Source organism: Chaetodon auriga, chromosome 8 (assembly GCF_051107435.1).
Source record: "Chaetodon auriga isolate fChaAug3 chromosome 8, fChaAug3.hap1, whole genome shotgun sequence".
NCBI classification, from domain to species: domain Eukaryota; kingdom Metazoa; phylum Chordata; class Actinopteri; order Chaetodontiformes; family Chaetodontidae; genus Chaetodon; species Chaetodon auriga.
The window spans coordinates 13,228,743-13,249,181 of NC_135081.1; the positions used below are offsets into that span (position 1 = coordinate 13,228,743).

At 43.9% G+C, this 20,439-nt stretch overlaps 1 protein-coding gene across 13 annotated transcripts in view; it reads left to right on the top strand.

Moving 5' to 3' along the window:
• LOC143325291 (focal adhesion kinase 1-like) overlaps positions 1-20,143 on the top strand; it is a 58,533-nt gene extending 38,390 nt beyond the window's left edge. For 6 of the 13 annotated variants that reach the window (XM_076738273.1, XM_076738274.1, XM_076738270.1 and 3 more), the window contains 12 exons: positions 3,014-3,125; positions 8,498-8,575; positions 8,894-9,082; positions 9,542-9,667; positions 12,248-12,310; positions 13,708-13,747; positions 14,656-14,759; positions 15,012-15,020; positions 15,611-15,766; positions 16,911-16,991; positions 17,182-17,267; positions 17,889-20,143. In XM_076738273.1, the coding sequence (XP_076594388.1) occupies positions 3,014-3,125; positions 8,498-8,575; positions 8,894-9,082; positions 9,542-9,667; positions 12,248-12,310; positions 13,708-13,747; positions 14,656-14,759; positions 15,012-15,020; positions 15,611-15,766; positions 16,911-16,991; positions 17,182-17,267; positions 17,889-18,015 (1,171 nt within the window). In that variant the 3' untranslated portion in view covers positions 18,016-20,143. Of the gene's footprint in view, positions 1-3,013; positions 3,126-4,525; positions 5,399-8,497; positions 8,576-8,893; positions 9,083-9,541; positions 9,668-12,247; positions 12,311-13,707; positions 13,748-14,655; positions 14,760-15,011; positions 15,021-15,610; positions 15,767-16,910; positions 16,992-17,181; positions 17,268-17,888 lie in introns of all 13 variants that reach the window. The other 7 variants (XM_076738269.1, XM_076738280.1, XM_076738279.1 and 4 more) reach the window with 4 other exon arrangements.
• Positions 20,144-20,439: the final 296 nt, after the last annotated feature.

A 20,439-nucleotide genomic window follows, 5' to 3' on the forward strand; every position in this document is an offset into this window, starting at 1 on the left:
TGAAGTGTGTGTGTGTGCTGAGGGACTGTAGCTTATAGTCGAGCGAGGCTTTGTTCAGCTGCAGCAGAGCATATTTGAGTCATCCTGCCAGCAGCGGTGGGCTTCATGCTTTTAGCGTTGCTGGGATCTTTTGGAGTTTTTCATGTTGACCTTCAGTAGCATATCAGTGCAGAGCGCCACCAGCCCATCATCATTTTAGTGGTTAGAGGGGCTTGACTGGATTCACCGCGCTGCTATCGGACTGGCTTGTTCTTAAGGTAAAGTATTGTCTCTTCAGAGTTTTTAAATGTCAGCCTATGATATATTGAATATTTTATTTTTCTTTTGCAAAGCTTCGCCTTTGTTTATGTCTACAAGTGTGTTGAATTCAGTGGATTTTACATTGAAGCTGATTTTGGAGCAGCCATTTTGTTTGTCTCTTAAACATGACTCACGGTTGATTGTTTGACTGTCCTCCACTGGTCCTCTACGAGAGTTTAGTGTCTTTGCATGTCCCAATTAAAGGAAAGATTCACTTCATTTTATCAAGTCTGTCTTATTGAAACATTCGATGAAACAGTTACTGGTCGCTGTATTTGTTCCTCTGATTTCAGTGTGATCGAGAACAAAATCCACAGTCCTCATTCTGTGGCAAGATGCACTCTGAGGAATTTAATGTCTTGCTCAATCAGCAGGTTAGCGGCTTGCTGCCATTAGCTTGAGCCTGATTTAAGGCCTTAAGCTCTGCCTTTTGATCTGTAATGCTGTCAACATAACATATTCAACATACTACATTTTTATTAGCTACTATTAGCTACTGATTCATGAGTGTGGAGGAGCGCAAATTCAATTTTTGTACATCCTTCTGGAAATCAAACTAGTGATTAATGTGTTTGCCCTACATGTTACAGGCAAATTTGATGAAATCAGATGATGGACTAGGAATCGGCCTCTGTGTGATCTCTGGTCAGATTTTGATGAAACTGTTGTGTTGTTTTGTTTATATTCGTGTGTGAACCCTTGTGACATTCGGCTTGGTCATAAGAGGAGGCTGTGGCTCCATGGTGTCCCACTTAAATCTCAGTGTACTTAAAGTCAGATGCCTGAAGCTTAGTGTCCATCAGTAGGGGCTGCACAGGTGAGAAATACATGAGAGTAAAGCAGGGCGTTGCTGAAAAAGTCCAAGATTGTGCAGTCAGCTCAGTCTGAGTAAATACATTGAACAGGCCCTGTTGTTCCAGGTGGTGTAGTGTAGGTGGGGGAAGAGACAGTCAGTGTTGATGTTGCCAGGTGCTGATCGTCATCGCACGTATCCATGCATGATGTCATTTACTGTGAAACTGTGATGCAGGGCTGGCAGATTTATTCTTGGCTGATTTTTTTCTAATGAGATAACATGTTAAAGAGGTTACATTAACACACATTTGGAGGATTTGTATAAGTGCTGTGATTAAGACAAAGAGACTAAAAATGGATGTGCCAGTAATGTACTGAGGGTATCCATACAATTTATAACGATATGAACATGTACATCTTAAAGCCAAACAAACCAATTAAATACATTGTTTTTTAATCAATAATTCACATTATTGATGATAAAAAAGAAAATGAAAAATGGTGTTCTGTAATGCAGATAAGTATAAGCAGTGATCACTATGTCGAATGTGTTCATACAGTTTGATATTTTAGTGGAAAACTGTACTGATATTTTCCTACAAATGTGTTTTGTCATGGAAAAGAAGACCTGACACGAGACTGATTTTGACAGGTGGAAGGACACACACACACACACACACACACACACACACACACACACACACACACACACACACACACACGGCAGGAGACAACAGAACAGGAGGGTAATGATGTAGATGCTAGAAATAGCTCTTATCCTTGTTGAGGAAAGTTGTGTGTGTGTGTGTGTGTGTGTGTGTGTGTGTGTGTTGGATGGTTCGACCATCCAGTTCGTCAGTTTCGTGGAGCCGTCCACTCCTCAGCAGCAGCAGCTCCTTCCTCTGGGAATCTGGCTTCGGTTTAGCAGCACTTTTCCCAGGGTACAGGTCAGTGAGGATAATTTTAGCGAGTAATCTCAGTGTGGTCTGTCGGGCTGCATTAGACCTAAAAATGTTGGGTTTGGGGCGTGGGACGCTGCTTAGCCTGCTTAAGCAATATCACCCAAAGATTTACTGCTCTGTTTTGCCTGACACAGCAAAGGGATGGCATCAGTAGTTGGTGTCAGTGTACAGTTAATGGTAAAATTTGAACTGCATGTTTCTAAGACATGCTATTGAAATGAAAGCTAATATTCTATCATAACAGCTGATTTGGTTTCTAAGCACCTTAAGCCCAAATTGTTGCCACTGGCCTGAATTGTGTCTCTGGACTGGCTCTCTGAATATCACTGGGAGCTGCTTGAGCATTCTGGGATGTGTAGCTGTAAGAGACTAAGCAAGAGGATGTTTCATAACAACATGGAATTTGTTTTTCTTGTGACTTAGTTTGTGTTTGACGCTCTGTACATGTGTGAGGAATGCTTCGTGTGCGTGCGTGTGTGTGTGTTTGTGTTGGGGCTGTCGCTGAGTTTTCATATTTCCAGCAGGAGGTAGAAAACCACTTAAGCTGACAGTTTGCTTTTAGAAACAGCTTTACTCGTGAGGAAAACCCTGTACTGTGTGATGGGTGTGTGCATGTGTTTGTATGAGTTTACCAGCATGAGTTTTAGTACCTTTCAGTAGACTTCACTCTCATTTGTTCAGGGATATTTTGCATGGCTATCCATTTCAGCCTTTATTCACATTCATAAACAACATACGAGGAAGTGCTGCACCACAATACTGTATATGATAATAACTGAAGTCTAATGTGTTAAATACCACATGTTTACACGTTGACAAACAGCAGTGAAATATGAGATATTATTCTGTGTATCAAGCCATTTCTTTATCATCTGTCACCGTTCTTTTCCTCCTCTCTGTGCTGAATTAAATGTTTATTTGTGTCACATGATCTTGTTTCTTTTCCTCGTTTCCAGCACTATATTAGAGGAGGAGAAGCTCCAGCAGAAGGAGAGGAACAGGATGGAGATGAGGAGACAGGTCACTGTTTCTTGGGACTCTGGAGGGTCTGACGAAGCACCGCCAAAAGTAAGACGCTACTACAGCACGTGTGTGTCTGTGTCTGTCTGCGTGTGTACGTCTGTATGAGTAAAACAGGTGCAGTAACAAGGAGTGTCTGCTGTGTTTGTGCTGTCTGTTGTGCGACACCCTGATCATCGCAAGTCCTCTGCACTCGCTAGTTAGGGACTGCAGCCTCTGTGAGATGCTTTCATGTGCAGTTAGTGATATATTTTCTGTTGTCTAATGTTTTCATCAGCATTCTTTCATGAATTGATTCTTGTTTTGCATCTGAAATGCTGCTTGTTTTTTGTCAATGAGCATCTTGTCTTACATTCTCGTATGATAATCGTCCTGTGGTGGACAGGTTGAGGTTGATGTTACATTCTCGTAGATCAGAAGAAAGGAGACTGACTGGGTTTGTGTTATATGCATACGCCGTGAACTTTGTGAATGATAAGCTTTTACAAATATGGCTTTACTTTTTAAATTGTTCTTTATTGCAAGTCCATAAACCCTACCCCCACCCCCATCTCCACTTGTGCCATCCCACCTCACAGCTTGTTTCCCCAGCTGCTGGCTGCTCCACCCTCCCGTACTGCCCCCGTGCCCCTGCTGTTAGCATCTGTTCGCTGCTTCTCTGGGTTACAGCTAAAGCCATATGTACTGAACAGCAAATTTTTTTTAACCTTCAGTGATGCATTTTGCCCTTTATCCCTAATCTAAAGTAGGGATGTTCAAAAGGACTAATTTCCCTAACGATTAAACACAATTTTAACTTAAAGCAAGAAGACACTCAGAAAACAGTCAAAATTGAGCGTAATTTAATGAACAACATTAAATATTGTCTGAAAAAATATTGCGAATAGCGGAAGAGCCATTTTCAATGAATTTCAATGTCCTGGATAAATGAGAGAAATTCCAGCATGTAGAGTTCAAATGTTTTCAAGACTTATTCTGGACACTACGACTGAGTCTTCAGCTGATTTTTCCTGATAAAGGGGTCACAGTAATTACTGAATAAGGGAAACCCCACCGTGCATTAGGAACACATTATCCTGTAATGTAAATGTGTGCATTCATAAAATAATAATAATAAGTTCAACCAACTAGTGTCTCTGGTGGCAACTGGCTAAAATCCACATGTCGACCAATGGCGCTCATCCTTAACTTAAAATTAGTTGCAGCTTTCAGCGGATGCTTATTTGTTTGTTATTTGACAAAAGGGATAAAAATGTTTTCTGGGAGCTAAAAGTCTTGGCGCTGGTGTTTGCTGTTCAGAGACGCAGCCGCTGTATGGCTTTGGTTTCCACTTGTGTCTGTGCTTTGCTTCTCCCTGTCTCTCTAACCTGTCTACTCTGTACCTCTGTCTTATGATATCTTCTTTATTTCCATTTCTCCTTCCACTACCTTTGTGTTTCTGTTTGCAGCCCAGCCGCCGTCCCTCCCTGCAGCCCACCTTCAGTTTGGATTGTCTTTCTGCTCCTTCTCCTCACCACCATTGCCATCCAAACCAGCGCTTTGCCTCACAGCTTTCCCTCTGCCTTGGAAACCCTCATCCTTCGTCTCCCTGCACCTCTTCTCACCCCCCCGCTCCTCCACTCTACTCCTCATCTCTGCAGTTTCCCCATCACTTTTCCTCTTATCCCGATCCTCAGCCTCAGTCACCTCCTCTTCAGAACAGCACTCACCACTCCCAGCACAACACGGAGTTGAATCCTGAATCCAAAGCTCATCCCAGCTTGTCCCTACAGTCTCAGGCTAACTTCTGTTCTCCACCTCACACCAGTTCAGACAGCCCGTCCACTGGCAGCTGCCCCCACAAGACAAATCCCCCCACTAACGGCCACCTGCTCTGTTCATCCCAAACAAAGTTAAACAGCTCACACTCCCATCCCTGGCTCTTCTCCCCCCTCCTTTCCCAGCCTGGTCCCAACCTTAACTCTCTGTCCTGCAGTCCTGTTTGTCCCCACGCCCTCCAAAACATTCAGCACAAGTCAAATTCTGATTTTAAAACCCTGCTGTTGCCCAGCTTTCACTCTGGCTGCCAGACTATTCCCAGTACCCCACTGCAACCTGACTCTGACCCCCGGCACCAACTCCCTGCTGTGCAGTCACGTGGGAGGCCCCCACTGGTCCCTCCTGCCCCCCTCACTCTTTCACACACAGAGAGAGTCCCCTTTGCCTTTACTCTGTCCTCCACTCACCACCATCCACCCAGTCGAATGCCAAGTGTCCCTGTTACCACCCATCCACCTTTTCCCACCCCCTGCTCTGAAAGACCCATGTCCAGACCCTTGAAGGCAGGTGGTGTACTGTTAACACTGCACTAAAGCAGTTTTTAGTAACTTAAACAAAGCCGTGTGTGTTCATCAAAAAAAAAAAAAAAGTTGCAACATTCTTGGTGTGAAAATGTCCGGAGGGATTTAAAGGAGAATTTCTAGATTCAGACACTTAGAAGTCAAAATTCAATTAGGTGTTATTTGTTTCATCAGGACTGTGCAGGTGTGATTTGATGAGGTTTGATTGACAGTAGCCTGCCAGTTGTCTTTTTTTTTGAGCCCTGCTGACTTTGAATCAGTGATATGAGCACAGACCACACAGCATAGACCTAAAACTCTAGTGTGAAATAACTTTTCTAAACATATTGATTTCCAATTTCCAATTGTTGCAACATTTTTTGGATGCACGGCTTTAATATCATGTCTGACTAAACTCAATCTTTGCATCATTAATTGTAACAGAGTGCAGTGATGTTTGATGCTTCAGTGCTCGTTAACACCAGTGACTGTAAGCTGGCCTGTCAGTGCTTCGCCCGGTGGCATGCTCATCTCCGGCACGCTGGACATGCCGTTGAATGCAGATAAACGTATTTGCGTCAGGCATTGTGTTGATGTGTCCTCAGATGAATGCACCCTATTTCTAGCCTGTTCAGGATGCCTGTCATGAACCATAGATCCAGCAGTCTGTCCCACCTAACACATGTGGAACTGAAATACGATATATCGTGGACAAACAAGAGAACGCAAATATTCATAGGAGAGACAAAAGGACTCCTGTGGTCAGCCTTTAAATTGCACTGCAGTTTCAATGAATAGAATGAGTGTTTTTCACTAATGCTGCTATTTAATGCAACAACTTTTCCACTGCCTAGCTCCAGGTCTCAGCCACGTCCAAGGGGAGAAACCTCTGTAACATATATTATAATTCAGTGTAATGCTGTGGGCCTGCATTGTGTACTTACATTTGACCCATTGAAGCTTGTAAGAATGTGTAAAGCCTCAGATTGAGACCGTTACTATAAATAAATGAAGAGCCAGCTAAAAGGTCCGTCTGTGCTGAAGCCTGTTTATACAGAGCTGGCTTTCTGTCACCTTGACCTAGCTGTTGGGTGCTGGCCAGTAGTGGCACACATGAGCTTGTTTTGGGAGGTGACCCCGAACGTTAAGTCCTCTTGCTGAACTGTAACACCAGCCCGCCGCTCGCCCACGTGCCCTTTTTCTTCCGCAACCCTGATTCCAAAACAGTGTGATACTCTGCAAATCCTTTTTGACATATGCTCTACTGAAAACAGTACAAATATCAACTTCTTGATTTTTGTAAATATATGCTTATTCTGAATTTGATGCAGCAACACCTTTCAGACAAGTTGAAGACCCTCCTGGTGCAGAGCGTGTTTTCACTGGTGTGTCTGTGTGGGAGTCGGCGACTTGTGCCCCAGAGCGTGAAACAGGAAGTAAAAAGAAAATCTTAATTACGCTGTGCCACTCAACATTCCTAAGATTCTTCATGGCGTTATGTCATGCACAACAACAGGTTAATTTTAGAAAGACCCCCAATTACTCTGTGTCCAAAATGTGCCGCCCTGAAATTGTTGTTGTACAATCTGTTTGACTAAAGATAATGACAAATTTCTGTCAAATAGATGAAGAGCTATAGAAAATGCAGAGCAGCTGTACTGCTCGTAGTCTGCAGGTTATTTTCTCTGCCAGTAGATGGCGCATACTGGCACTTCTACAGGAGTAAATTGATGATGCTGTTACTTGTTTTGCCAATAAATGATGCATCATTTATTCGCTCATTCATTCTTACATTCAGTTATTCATCCAGAAGTTTCCAGATTGTAACCAGTTTCTGTCGTACCCTGCTGTGAGGTCTCGTCTCATGAACCTCACCTTCCAGTCTGTCTGTTGTCGCTGTCTTTATCTTTCTAGTTTTAAACTGGGTATTCTCAGCGAAACCTCCCGCTACCACGGGGCTGTGATTCTGTTTGGGTCAGATTTAAACCTCCAACCTACAATAACTGTTGTTGAGGAGCCTTGTGTCGGTCCATGGGTGAACATGCTGAACGTCTCCCTCTCTGAGAGTTTTTAAGCTCCCGTTTGTCTCGTCCTCAGTTTGTCTTGTCTGCTTCTCTTTGTCCTTCCTACTTTTTTCTTTTTTCTTTCCTTGTCTCCCTCCCTCCGTCCGTCCCCGCTGTCTTTCTTTTCTGTCTGTTTCCCTCCCTGTGTGTCTTTGTGTCTTGCTTTCGGAGGTGTGGTCCAGAGAAAGCTACTATGAGAGGATGTGGAAGGTAGAGGTTATAACACTGTTGTGCTAGAAATGAGCTCTGTGTTAGACAAGCTTAAATCATTAAGAAAAATGTCTCCAGTCATCCTACGAGGGGAAACTGTTCATCAACTTTCAGCAGCTTCATCTCAACAAATCACCAGAAACCAAGAGAAGAAACAAGGCTGTGGGTTCACCAAGCACTTCTGTTTTTAGCCACTGGTGCCCAAAGCAAAGGCACAGAAAAGAATAGAGACGAGAGACTCGGCTGCTCCTTCAGCCAGCAGCGTTCTGCAGCGACCGGGAGTCAAACTTTCTCACGGGTTGTGATGCAGAATGAAAATATTTCACACCACACTTTCTTCTTTAAACCTTTTCAGCAGCCACACATCTTTTTTTTCTTTCCAAATCAGAAAAAGCAGTGCTTTAAAGAGAGGTCTTTGGTGAACGTGCAGCCGTAACACTTAATACACGCCTGCATAACATCTAACCAGAGATTCTCCTGGTCGTGTCTCCCCGACTGTAACATAGTTCATACCGGTCATCCATGTGTCGATGTTTGTAACATAGGGACAGTAGTTCAACTAACAGCTTGCTGGACTTGCAGCCCAGTGGGTGTTCCCTGTTTTGATTGACAGCTAACCCAGCCACACAAACAGCTCCTGGAGGTTTGTGTGTTGAATGTCTGAATGACCCAGTGTCCTGGCTTCTGCTGTTCAATTGGGGAAAAAGATGGACTGGCATTGTAACTGCATTTTTGTTTCCCCCCTCTGTCTTTCTATTTCTCTCAACTTCTACCTCCCCGCCCCCCTCCCCCCGCCTGTCTGTCTGCCTGTCTGTCTGTCTGTCTGTAGCCTAGTAGACCAGGCTATCCCAGTCCTCGCTCCAGTGAAGGTTTTTACCCCAGTTCTCAACATCCTGGACACTATCAGGTACGCAGATAAACTCCACAGATTGACTAAATCCTGTTTTGGCTACTGTTCTGCTTGATATACAGTTAAATAACTCATAATGAGGACGTAATAGTCTAGTCTGCAGCATTCACAAAGGTGATTCAGAGTGCTTTAAATGAAGTATTTCAAAGAACGAATAAGGGATTAAATATGACAACACAAATCGAAAAGATAGAAACCATTTAAAGATCGGTTAAAAGAATAAAAACTGAAATAAATACATGAAATAAACGCAAGATACATGAGGATGTAATGATGACAGACTAACAGTGTGACTTTGTCCCCCCCCCGGCTCAGATGGCAGGGTACCCCGGCCCTCATACCCTCCCCTCGGTGCCCAGCGCCCTCTACCCCCCACAGGCTGCGATGCTGGACACACACCATGCGCACACACACCCCCGCCACCACGTCCACACACACTCGCACGCACAGCACCTTCCCCAGCCGCATGGACACGACATGGCACTGTGGGGCTCTGCGATGGAGGTAGGAGGCCAGTTTTACACCCGTGTGTACAGACACACACACACACACACACACACACGCATACACACATTTTGCAGCCTTTAGCCTTAAGATACCGATCACTGGAAAATGAACCACCTGCATTATGAGTCCAGTCCACAGATTTACTTAATTATTCAAATATTTAAATGGTACAAATGAACATCCCATTGACATCCATTATTTTTAGTGTATGTGTCCATCAGTTCAGCCTCTCATCAGTCTGGTGTATGTGTCTGTCCTGTGTGTGTGTGTGTGTGTGTGTGTGTGTGTGTGTGTGTGTGTGTGTGTGTGTGTGTGTGTGTGTGTGCATGTTTCTCCTCATCTGTGACTCTGTATGTGTGTGTTTGCGTGTGTGTCTGTGTTGGTGTGCATGCCTGTTGCTGTGTTTGTCTATTGTTGCATGTTTGTATTTGTGTGTGTGTGTGTGTGTGTGTGTAGGACAGGGCAGTAGACATGCAGCAGTGTGTAGGCCAGCAGTGCCTGTTAATGGAGGAACAGCTGATGATACAACAACAGCAGATGGAGGAGGACCAGAGGTGGCTGGAGCAGGAGGAAAGGCTGCTGGTAACACACACAGCGCACACATTGGAAAATACACACTTAAACAAACACAACGCTGAGGACGCAGCAGTGCTTCTAACTCACCTGAAACATTTGGCTCATGTATTATGAGCAATTATTTACACAGCGCGAAAATCTTTTTGTATTTCAGAGGCAAATGCATGAAGGTTTGCTGATAAGCAGCAACATTTCACTCCAGAGAAGCAGAACACAGAGAAACGGCGCCATGAGTTCCTCTTTTGTGTGATGTTGTTGTGCATGGTGAGGTGTGTTATCGTTACCTGTGATCCGAAGCTGTCAGTTCTGTCATGCATGTTGTCGTGTTTTGTGAGTTTGTTAACGGACTCTGTGAAATTCATCAGTATTAATGATTATAATAAAACGTCAAAGCTGAGTAGATCTGACATCTGCAGCAGTTTGAGCCCTGGATGGCGTTGACTAGTGACTGTTAAACATGGTGTATGCAGCGTGCATATGCACTGAGAAAGAAAGATCTTCTTTGGCTCAGTCACTGATCTTGTCGGTAAAATATGTAATTTTTTAGCGAATATTTCTACTTGCCAAGATTTTTTTTTAAATACTTCCTGTTCCTTACTTCCTATTCTGGATTTACCTTCTACCATAGCCATCTCCCTGGTTCATGTTAGCAGTGGAGTGCCAAATGGTTGTGAGTTATTGGACTGTAAATTCATTATGACTGACTTACTGTTCCAGGAAAAGTCACACACACACACACACACACACACACACACACACACACAAAAGTGAATGAAGGCAGTGTTTGTTGCTGTTAAGTGTGAAAAGTGGCGCTGCTGATGGGAGACCCTCGATCATAAAGACGGGGAGGAAAGATTAACGTTTTATGTCGGATGCATATTTCTGTGAGCACTGATTGAAGGAGCTGTCTGGGGTTTTTGTACAAGAATTTCATTGTGCGTGTGTGCGCGTGTGCATGTTTGTGTGTGTTTGTGAGTTTGTAGGCAGGTGTGGCCTGTGTGAATTCCAGGCTAATGATAGGCTTAGAGAATCTGACAGCCCAGTCAACAGTCTGTCTTTGACCCATAACCACGAACTGACAACACACAAGATTACTGAAAAGCCGTGTGTGTGTGTGTGTGTGTGTGTGTGTGTGTGTGTGTGTGTGTGTGTGTGTGTGTGCGCGCGCGTGTGCGTGTGCGTGTGTGTGTGTGTGTGTGTGTGTGCGCGCGCATGCGCGTGTGTGTGTGTGTGTGCGCGTGTGTGTGTGTGTGTGTGTGTGTGTGTGTGTGTGTGTGTGTGTGTGTGTGTGTGTGTGTGTGTGCGCGTGCGTGTGTGTGTATGTGTGTGCTGGCTGGTTTTTATAACACTGTCACATCAGGGAGGGGCGAGAGAAAGGGAGGAGAGAGGAAGAATGGTTTGGGAAAGAAGGGCAGACATGCTCGCAACACTGATGGCTCGTTGGCAGCAGCTCCATCCCTCCTCCTCCTCCTCCTCCTCCTCCTCCTTCCCTCTCTCCATGCGTCAGAGTCAGATATAAGTGTGTTGGAGGCAGGAAGCTGGAGTTGAATCTGAATTCTTGTCTTTATGAAGTTGCTGGCACAGACGAGGATACGGGCGAGTAGAGAGACAGGAAAGCCCTCAGACAGCTGTAGAGAGAGATACAATAAGATCAGATCCAGATAGCATCACAGACACAACACCTCCAACATCTCGGACACAAACGGGTCATCAGACCATTTTGATGAACTCAGTGGCAATGCTGGTCTTCAAGTCCTGTCTTGGAAAACTGGTAGGCAGCAGAGAGTGGCTGGATACTGTGTGTGTGTGTGTGTGTGTGTGTGTGTGTGTGTGTGTGTGTGTGTGTGTGTGTGTGTGTGTGTGTACACAGGTGTTTGTATGTGGTTTTATTTTGGCTTTGTGCCAATTAAAAAAGTTTTGTTAAAGTTGGAGAAAGTTTGTTTATGTGTAGGAGAAGTCCGTCTTTGGATCTTGTGTATCTGTGCAGTGTGTTCCTGTTTGTATCTAAAATCTCACGCAGGGAGACTGTTTGGATGCGTTTTGCTCGTGAGGTTTTTTTTTTTTTAGTGCGAGCTTCACTGTGATTCACTCATTCATTTCCTCATTCACAGAATCATTGTCAGACTTCAGATTAAACCTGGATGGCTCATATTCACTTCCACCTTAATCAAATTGTCAGTTATTTAGTAATTATATGGTGCTTCTTGTCGTGTCTTGTCGTGGCTGCAGATGGCAAGTATTTGATGGTGAAATATTGTTAACAATCTTTAGCCAATCAGTGAATCTGCTGGTTTAAGTGACCAAGTTTGCACCATATAATGCACCCGAGCTGGTGGCATGCCATAAAAAGGTATTTGTCTCAGCAAATCGCAGGAATCAAAATCCAATACTGCTCGTAAAGTCCCAAACAGAAAAGCAACGTGACTCACTGTTCATAGGAAAACCAATCAGGATGATTTGACATGACTGTGAATGCAGAACGTTTGTCTCTGTGAATCTCTGATCGGCAGCAAATTGAAAAGAAACCAGTTTAAATACTGTTGATGTATGCAGGCGTCATTTTTATGTCTGTCTGTGTGTCTTTAGAAACCAGACTCTAGAAGTTCTAGAGGAAGTCTGGACAGAGAAGACGGGGGACTCCAACCACCAGTAAGTCACTTCTTTTCATCAACAGCTGTTTTCTGTCTCCACCTGTGTCACTGTGAGCTGCTGCTATGGACGCACGCAGCAGGACAGTGACAGCGGCTGAACGGTCCTGGATGGATCTCTCCTGAACAAACTGTACTTCATGTGGCCTTTGTCTAATTTTCTCTGTCATGACAATTTGCCGCTCCGACCACATGAAGAGGGGAAGTTATTTTTCTGAGCTGTTTGTGTTTTTAAGAGAGGAGGATGTCTGCTGAAGACGAATGTTGACGGAAGTCCACGTTCTGGACTCCCTGCGATTGGCTGCGGCGTGTGTTTGTTTTGATTAGAGCCGAGAGGATTGATATCGGGACAGGAAGTGACCTGTTGGGGGGGGGGGGGTCAGCAATGAGGGGTCAGTGGATTCCCACAACATCTCCAGTTATTAATAAACGCTGTTAGAAGAATGTGTCTGTCCTCATCTGTCTGTTGCAGTGTTGCACACAGTAACTCAGCATGCTGCTGGTCTGGAGCTAACTGTGCTCTGCTCAACTGCAAACTAGATAATGTCGTCCATCAGACCTTTAATGCAACTGTATCCCAAAAGCTGGACTCTCAAGAGCTGAACACAGAGTTGTATGTTGACGTCTGTTATGTTCCTGATGCCAGCAGAAGTAAGTTGTTGTAGCAGTCTGAAGTTGCCACGGCCAGATATTTCTGTCTCTGTAATTCATCTCTATGCTTGTCCTGCTCCTCCCATTTGAATGGCTGTGGTTTGTGGTGGGAAAATCTCCCTCGTTTCTGTGTGTGTGTGTGTGTGTGTGTGTGTGTGTGTGTGTGTGTGTGTGTGTGTGTGTGTGTGTGTGTGTAAAATGCTGTAGTAGAGTATTTTTGAGTGTCGGTGGTTGTCAGACCACAACACTCTGGTGGCACAGAGGCTTAGGAAGCCCTCTGTACTGTTTTCTCACACAGAGAAAACAACAAAGATTCAGTCATAATGCAACAAAGTAAATATCCACCATGCCTGGCACCACTAGAGACTTTTGTGGGACCATTTGTGCTCACAACCGTCAAATCATAAAGACTTGCTGCAGGATCTTTTTCTCGTTTTGAACGGGTAGCTCTAACAAGGGAAACCCGTTTTTGTTATCCCTGTGCAGCCACACGCAATATTTTTGTTAACATAAGTAACACAGACCACACACACCACTGAAAACAGCTCCTCGGCTGAGAGCTCGCTGTGTTTTACAAGAACAAATTGAGGCGCCGTGTCGTGTGACAGGAAAGTTAAGTTGGACCCTCTGAACGGTTCAGGACCAGCTGGTGGTTTTTGCTTGTGAACTTCTAATTTCCTGTGGATTCTGATCATGTGTGTGACTGAGCGTATGCTAACCCATTGTTTTGTTATTGTGTTTGTGCAGACAGGAAACCAGCACATATACCAGCCCGTTGGAAAACCAGGTAATAGACAGGCCTGCAACAGTCTGTAATTACAGTCACACGACCACTATTGTTTTATTCTCTCCTCTTTCTGTCTCTTCATCTCCCAAAGTATGCAGTGCACACATGTAGCGTTACACAGCTCTGTTAAGCTCTTACTCACTCTCTGTGTACAGATTCTGTATCTCCCACCACCAGCAGATAGTCTCACCCTGTGTGTGTCAATGTCTGCTTGCACAGTTTACAGTCTGTTGCCACGATATGAAGGATCTGATTGTGAACTTTGCAGCCTGTTGGCCGGCTAGCGAGCTAACCGACCTCTGTTTATATGGACTCAGACAGCATGTCGAGCTCAATATGTCGTGTGCTCCAAGCGTGAATGTACCCACCCTGCAAGCAACCGCATACAGAGAAGATATAAAAACATTCAGCTTAGAATAGTTCACAGTTTTTGAAGGACAGTTTTATTTATATGTACAGTATATATAACAGGGTTTTTTTGCCAGCACACTCAAAACCTTTATTCCTTTGGTTTTCATTATTGGATTAATTATTTTCATCTAGAGCTGAAACAATTAGTTCATTAGTCAGTCTAGAGGGAATTAGTTGGCAGCAATTTTTGATTATGGAGTAGTTTCAGATGTTTAATCAAGCCTAAGAGCTCCTCAGATGTGAGGAGTTTCTGCTTTTCTGTGTTTTGCACTTTCAATTGAATATATTTGGGTTTTTCACAATTACATCACCCTTTTTCATGGATCAAATGATTAATGAAAATAATCTTTAGCTGCAACTCTACAGTGATGTTAATGTGAGCGACCACATCAGCAAGAGCTGCTGATGAATGTAAAAGTACAACCTGTCCTGAACCTGAATGAGAAGGTAAAACTGAGGAGAAATATTTTTCAACTTTAATGTGCTGTTTCCTGCAGAGCATGCAGCCCCCCCAAAGAAACCTCCTCGACCGGGGGCCCAGAGCCAGGTGGGCAGTCTGGCCTGTCTAAATACTGGAGACAGTTACAACGATGGAGTCAAGGTACACGCACGTACAGTAATACACACAAACACAAAGCAAATATACTTGCACACAAATCTGCATAGAGACACGAACACTTCAGAGTATACAGAAACGACCTATTGACACAGATGCACCAAATATAGGTTGCATGTTTCTTAATGCTTCGAGCATTAATATTTTCTTCTTTTCCTGTGGCTGCTCCCTCTCCCTCTCTCCCTCCCCTCCTCTTCCTCCCCCTCCTCCTGCACTCTGCCTTACTGTTGACCCTAGCCCTGGCGGGTAAGCAGCACACTGCCTGCGTGTGTTTACTGTGCGTCTTGTCTGCTCATCGTTGTCCTTTCTTCCGACACTTCTTTGACTTCTCTGTCCAACAAATCGAATCATCTGTAGTGTTTTCACATAAAGATCTAAACTTTTAATCTTTCAGAGTCAGATTTCTTCTGTCTCTTTCCCTCCAAATTAACACCCAAATCTACATATTTGTGTTAGTTCTCATAGTGGAAATTCTTCAGAATTCTTTAGAAAACATTAATGCAACTAAATATGCACTAATCATGTGGTATATCTGTTTGTATCAGTATGCTACTGCCATCTAGTGACCAGAGTAGAGAAGTACATGTAACAGTATTTTAAGTTTTGTTTAATATTCTTCTTCTGTAATTATGTAAAAAGCAGTTTTGTGTAAATTGAAATGATTTCTCTTTGTCTTCCACGTTTCTGCCACATTCTTCTATTTATGATCATGAGACTGTTTTGATGTTAGAAGGCTCATTGTCTCAGCTTGTTGTCTGTGTGTTATTCTTACAGACCTGCAGGTCTGTTCATTATTCAGCCTGTCGCTCATTGCTTCTTGTGCTCTCACGCTTCAGCTGCAGCCCCAAGAGATAAGCCCGCCCCCCACCGCCAACCTGGACCGCTCCAATGACAAGGTGTACGAGAACGTGACGGGACTGGTCAAAGCTGTGATCGAGATGTCGAGCAAGATTCAGCCGGCTCCTCCAGAGGAATACGTTCCCATGGTCAAGGTACCCGAGGCACTCAGTGCAGCTTTTAAACTCCTCAGTGTTTCTCAGAGGCCTGCTGGATTTTCATTTTTTCTCTCTTGAGCTGCAGTCATTGACCTTAACACTTGAAAGAAGTACAAAGAGTAGATCTGTTCTGTTTATGCAGTTTGTCATCTTCCCTTCACCACTCTGACACCCTGCTTTGATTAACACCACACAGCTCTTCAGATGGCGACATTTTCCTGATGAATAATTTGTGATTCATCTGTTAACAAGACCAGTCATCTCTAATCTGAATCAGCTGTTTTCTAAATCACTCTTTCACACGTTTTTCTAAATGTGCATGTATAAGAGCATACAGCATTTTTCTGCCTCTGCACTGACGACAGCCATGAACGAAGGAATTGTGTTTGCGGGTTGTCCGTAAACCTGTCTGTCCTATTCTCAGGAATACAGTTTCTCAGGGAATTTCTTCAAATTTGGCCACAAACGTCCGTTTGGACTCAAGGATGAACAGATAAGAGTTTGTTGGTCAAAGGTCACTGTGACCTCACAAAGAATATTTTTAACCATAAATCAAGAATTCATCTGCTGATTTTGATAAAATGTCACACAAATGTCTCATTCAATGTCTCATTCTGCAACCCAGAAGGGCAGATTGTGACCATATTTCACATTTGGATTGGTGACGCTGATCTTGTTTGTCAACCTTGAAGCTGTGCTGATTGACTCACTTTTTACAATTTGTAGCTTCTTTGCAGCAGCATCCTTATTTGAAGCATCCTAGTCCACCACAAGCTCATTGTTTCAGCTGATACTGAGCTTCAGGTGATTGTTGTCGCAGCATGTGATGAAGCTCTCTATCAGTCCTCTGTGCTCCTCTAAAAATAGTCTCTAAGTGAAGACAGCAGGTTTCTCACTGGAAATGATTCACTAGACTTTTACACGTCAATACAGCGATGAATAAACACTTAGTACCTTTTATTATATTCCTTCAAAGTCTTCACTGCACATATCACATGAGTCTGAACAGACATGGATGGAAATGCGTCTTGACTGGTCAGTGGAGGCAAACAACCATGAGGTGTTAATCCTGGTTTTTAAACACCATGTAAATTCTTCTCCTGATTTTCTCTCTGTTTGTATCATTTTGTCTGTGTTTCAGGATGTGGGTCTGGCATTGAGGACATTATTGGCCACGGTGGATGAGACTCTGCCACAACTTCCCGCCAGTACACACAGAGAGGTAGTAACACACGCTCACTAACCATATACACACACACACACACACACACACACACACTCATGGTCTATCTTGAGCGTTGTGGACTCACTTACATTCTCTTCATATGTTACTAAAGGGTCTTAAATCACACCTTTGCAGAGGTGTTGGTTGGTGTCAGGTTGATTTTTAACGCTCTGCTTTTCTCCAACAGATCGAGATGGCACAGAAACTTCTGAACTCTGACTTGGCAGAGCTGATTGGGAAGATGAAGTTAGCCCAACAATATGTGATGACCAGGTAGGTTCATGTGTTAACATTACAGTATAAAGGATAGTTTCACTCCAGTGGTTGAAGTGGGGAGGCATCATGAGTTAACTGGATATGTTAGTCTGGTCTGCCTGACTCACTGATCCTTTATCTGACTGAGGTTTGTCCAAGCTCTGAAATATCGGGAGGCTCACTGCGCTGTGTGCTGATAAATCTGTGCCGCTGTCCGTGGTGCTGAAGAAACAGATGGATTTGTATTTGTGCATGTTTTTCTCAGTCCCCTCTCTCACTTTCCTCTTGGATCTTTAATATTCTCTTAACAATATACCATAAATACTCAAATCTATACAGTGTTGAAGCCTGTGTCACCTTCATGATCAAAGTGACAAGTAGCAACATGTAGTCGCAGAAGAGCAAGAGGATCATAGAGGCGCTCTGCTGCCTGTAGTGTTTCCTGTAATATCCCTGATGATATTTCTACCATCATTCAGTGTCTGTGCTGCTGAAAATGCACCCACAGACCAACCCACCGCTGTAAAGAAATGTTTTAGGGTAGACATGACCTCAGATCTAGATTTAACTCCAGGTTTAGGCCCACGAAATCGTCTGCGTATAACTAATGTATGCGTGCATGTGTTTGCTCTGTCGTAGTCTCCAGCAGGACTATAAGAAGCAGATGTTGACAGCAGCTCACGCTCTTGCAGTTGATGCCAAGAACCTGCTGGATGTCATCGACCAATCGCGGCTCAAGATGATGGCACACTCCCGCCCACACTAGCCCCACCTCAGCTGAGCTGACCAACAGGAGCTGGTCTGCATCACTGTGGTTACTGTTAGCAGTGGAGGACTAAAGACTCCTGGATTAATGACGTCAATCATGAAATGTGAGAGCTGCTGGAGCTGACTGCTTTATATCAGAGGAGAAAACAACGGCTCCAATGCTTTGACAACAGTCCGTGAAGGATCATTAGATGTTGAATCCTGTGTAAGCTGCGGTAGTCTGTTCATCTGGGATTAAACCCTCCACCACTGTGACTTTCTTAATACAAGAACAGAGCAAAAACACCTCCTGAATCAGGGACTTGGCAGCTTCACTGTTTGGACTGGAATATAATGACGAGAGGAGGAAAAGCGAAGAGGACGAGTGATGACTGTGAGTGACTATGGGTCTGGACTGGAAAAACTGTCATGGGAGCGATTGGATCTGGACCTCACGTCAGGTGGATTAGTCTTAGTGGAATACAACCCTCAAGCAAAGCCATCAGAACCTGATCGGACCGTGTTTGATCTGCAACATATCTGCATGAAACTTCACCGCAGGAAAGGACTTAGACGTCAGCCAGCAGCCGTGTCGGTACATTTGTTGATATCATGTGTGTTGACCCCTTGTCGTGAACCTCCTCCTCAGCTGAAATACCTCCACGTCACCACGGATTCTTTTGAACGGGCAGATCAAACCAGATGTTTTCTGTTCAGCTGCGGAAATTCACAGTGACGACGGTCTTGGTTTGGTTGGAGAAGCAGCCTCCCACCCCTCCATCGCTTCCTCCCGTTTCTCTCTTCCACCCATTCCCATCCTCCCTTCGTCTCTCCAGGTTTTATTTATAGACTCAGAAGTTGCAGAGGAGGAGACGGAGGGACAGATGGGAAAAGCGAATCAAAACTTGAGGACAGTCTATCGCAGGCCTGATGGAAAGGCACGCTTTTCTCCTCTTTCCTCTCTGTTTCACTCACTTTTCTTTCCTTTTGTTCTCGCTGTCCCTCTCCTTCCCAAAGTCTTCCTCAGCTCCTCTCTGAGCAGGTTTTAAAGACTCCAAATGTGAAGAATCCAACTCTGTCTGGGTAAACGCCGCAGACAGGAAACTCCCCACGCGCACTCACTTTATTCTACTCTTTTTATTGGCTGGCTCCATGTTTTGTGTGTTGTTTTCAGCGGTCGCAGTCTTCTTCTTGTGTACTGATATTCAATCCCAGCACTGACTCTGATGAGCAGAAATGAAAAAAAATAAACAAATATCAGAAGGTGGATTTTGAGGATTCAGTCTGTGTGAGTGGATACTTCCTGCTCATCAAGGAGGAAGAGGAGGACATCATGTCTCAGACTGGTCACTGAGCTTGACTCATTTCTGTGAGGACACTGTCTCCTCGTCTTACTTTCCCCTCACCTACAGTCCCAGTATCGTTCAGTTGTTCCTCATATAAGACTGGTGCCACACCTTTAACTGTCCCCTCACCCACCGGTGTCACAAAGTGAATTTACCAGGGGACACAAACAAACCTCACAAGTAACTGGAACCTTTGTGCTTTGATTCCCGGTTTCTGTCAGGTGTAACTCTTTAAATCTGTCCCTCCTAACAACAGGGAAACAAACACACATGAAATGTGGAGCCACATGACTGGAACTCGTCTTGCAGACACAAAACACTGAACTGAAAATACAGCAGATCACACGTGTCTTTGTTAATACTGACCCCACACGGAGTATGACATACTGCTATATGAAATATACTGGCGACTGTACTGGTATAGCATGATATACTTGGTATGGAGAGGAGCATATTTGCACAGCACCAAAAAAAAAAAAAATCCAAACTTTTTTTAACCCTATTTTGCCCAGATTGGATTTCCATGTTTAGCCAGCAATGACACTACCAAATATCTGGGTTTTATGGGGATAAAAAAGGTTAAAAAAAAAAAAAAAAAACAGTCTATTTTATCTCTTGTTGTTGCGTAAATCTGCTCATGTTGGTATATTGTAAGCTATACTGGTGTGTGTCACTGGTGAATTGTACAGAACTCGTACTAGTAAACACTGGTTTTTATTTTGTCTTCTGGGCTAAATCAGCCATCTTGTCAAATAGGAGGAAAAAAAAAAACAATGAAATAAAATAATGATGAAATGGAAATCACGCTGTCCACATTCTTCTCCGTGAGAGGTTTATTTAGAAGCCCTGCATTTCAGGTTTTATATCTCCAGCATGTTTTAAGTTTAATTTAGGTTTTCTGGCTTTCGAAGTCACAGTGCAGCATCTGGAAAATAAATTATTTGAAGACTTTAAGCTAAAACTGACACTTGATTTTAATGATTGGAGCCAAAATTCAGCAAATTGACAAATGCAAAGCCACGTCATACTGCTGTATATATAGTGACCCTCTAAAGTGGTTGTAGACTGTAGTTTGGCCCATCCAGTTAAAGATAGTT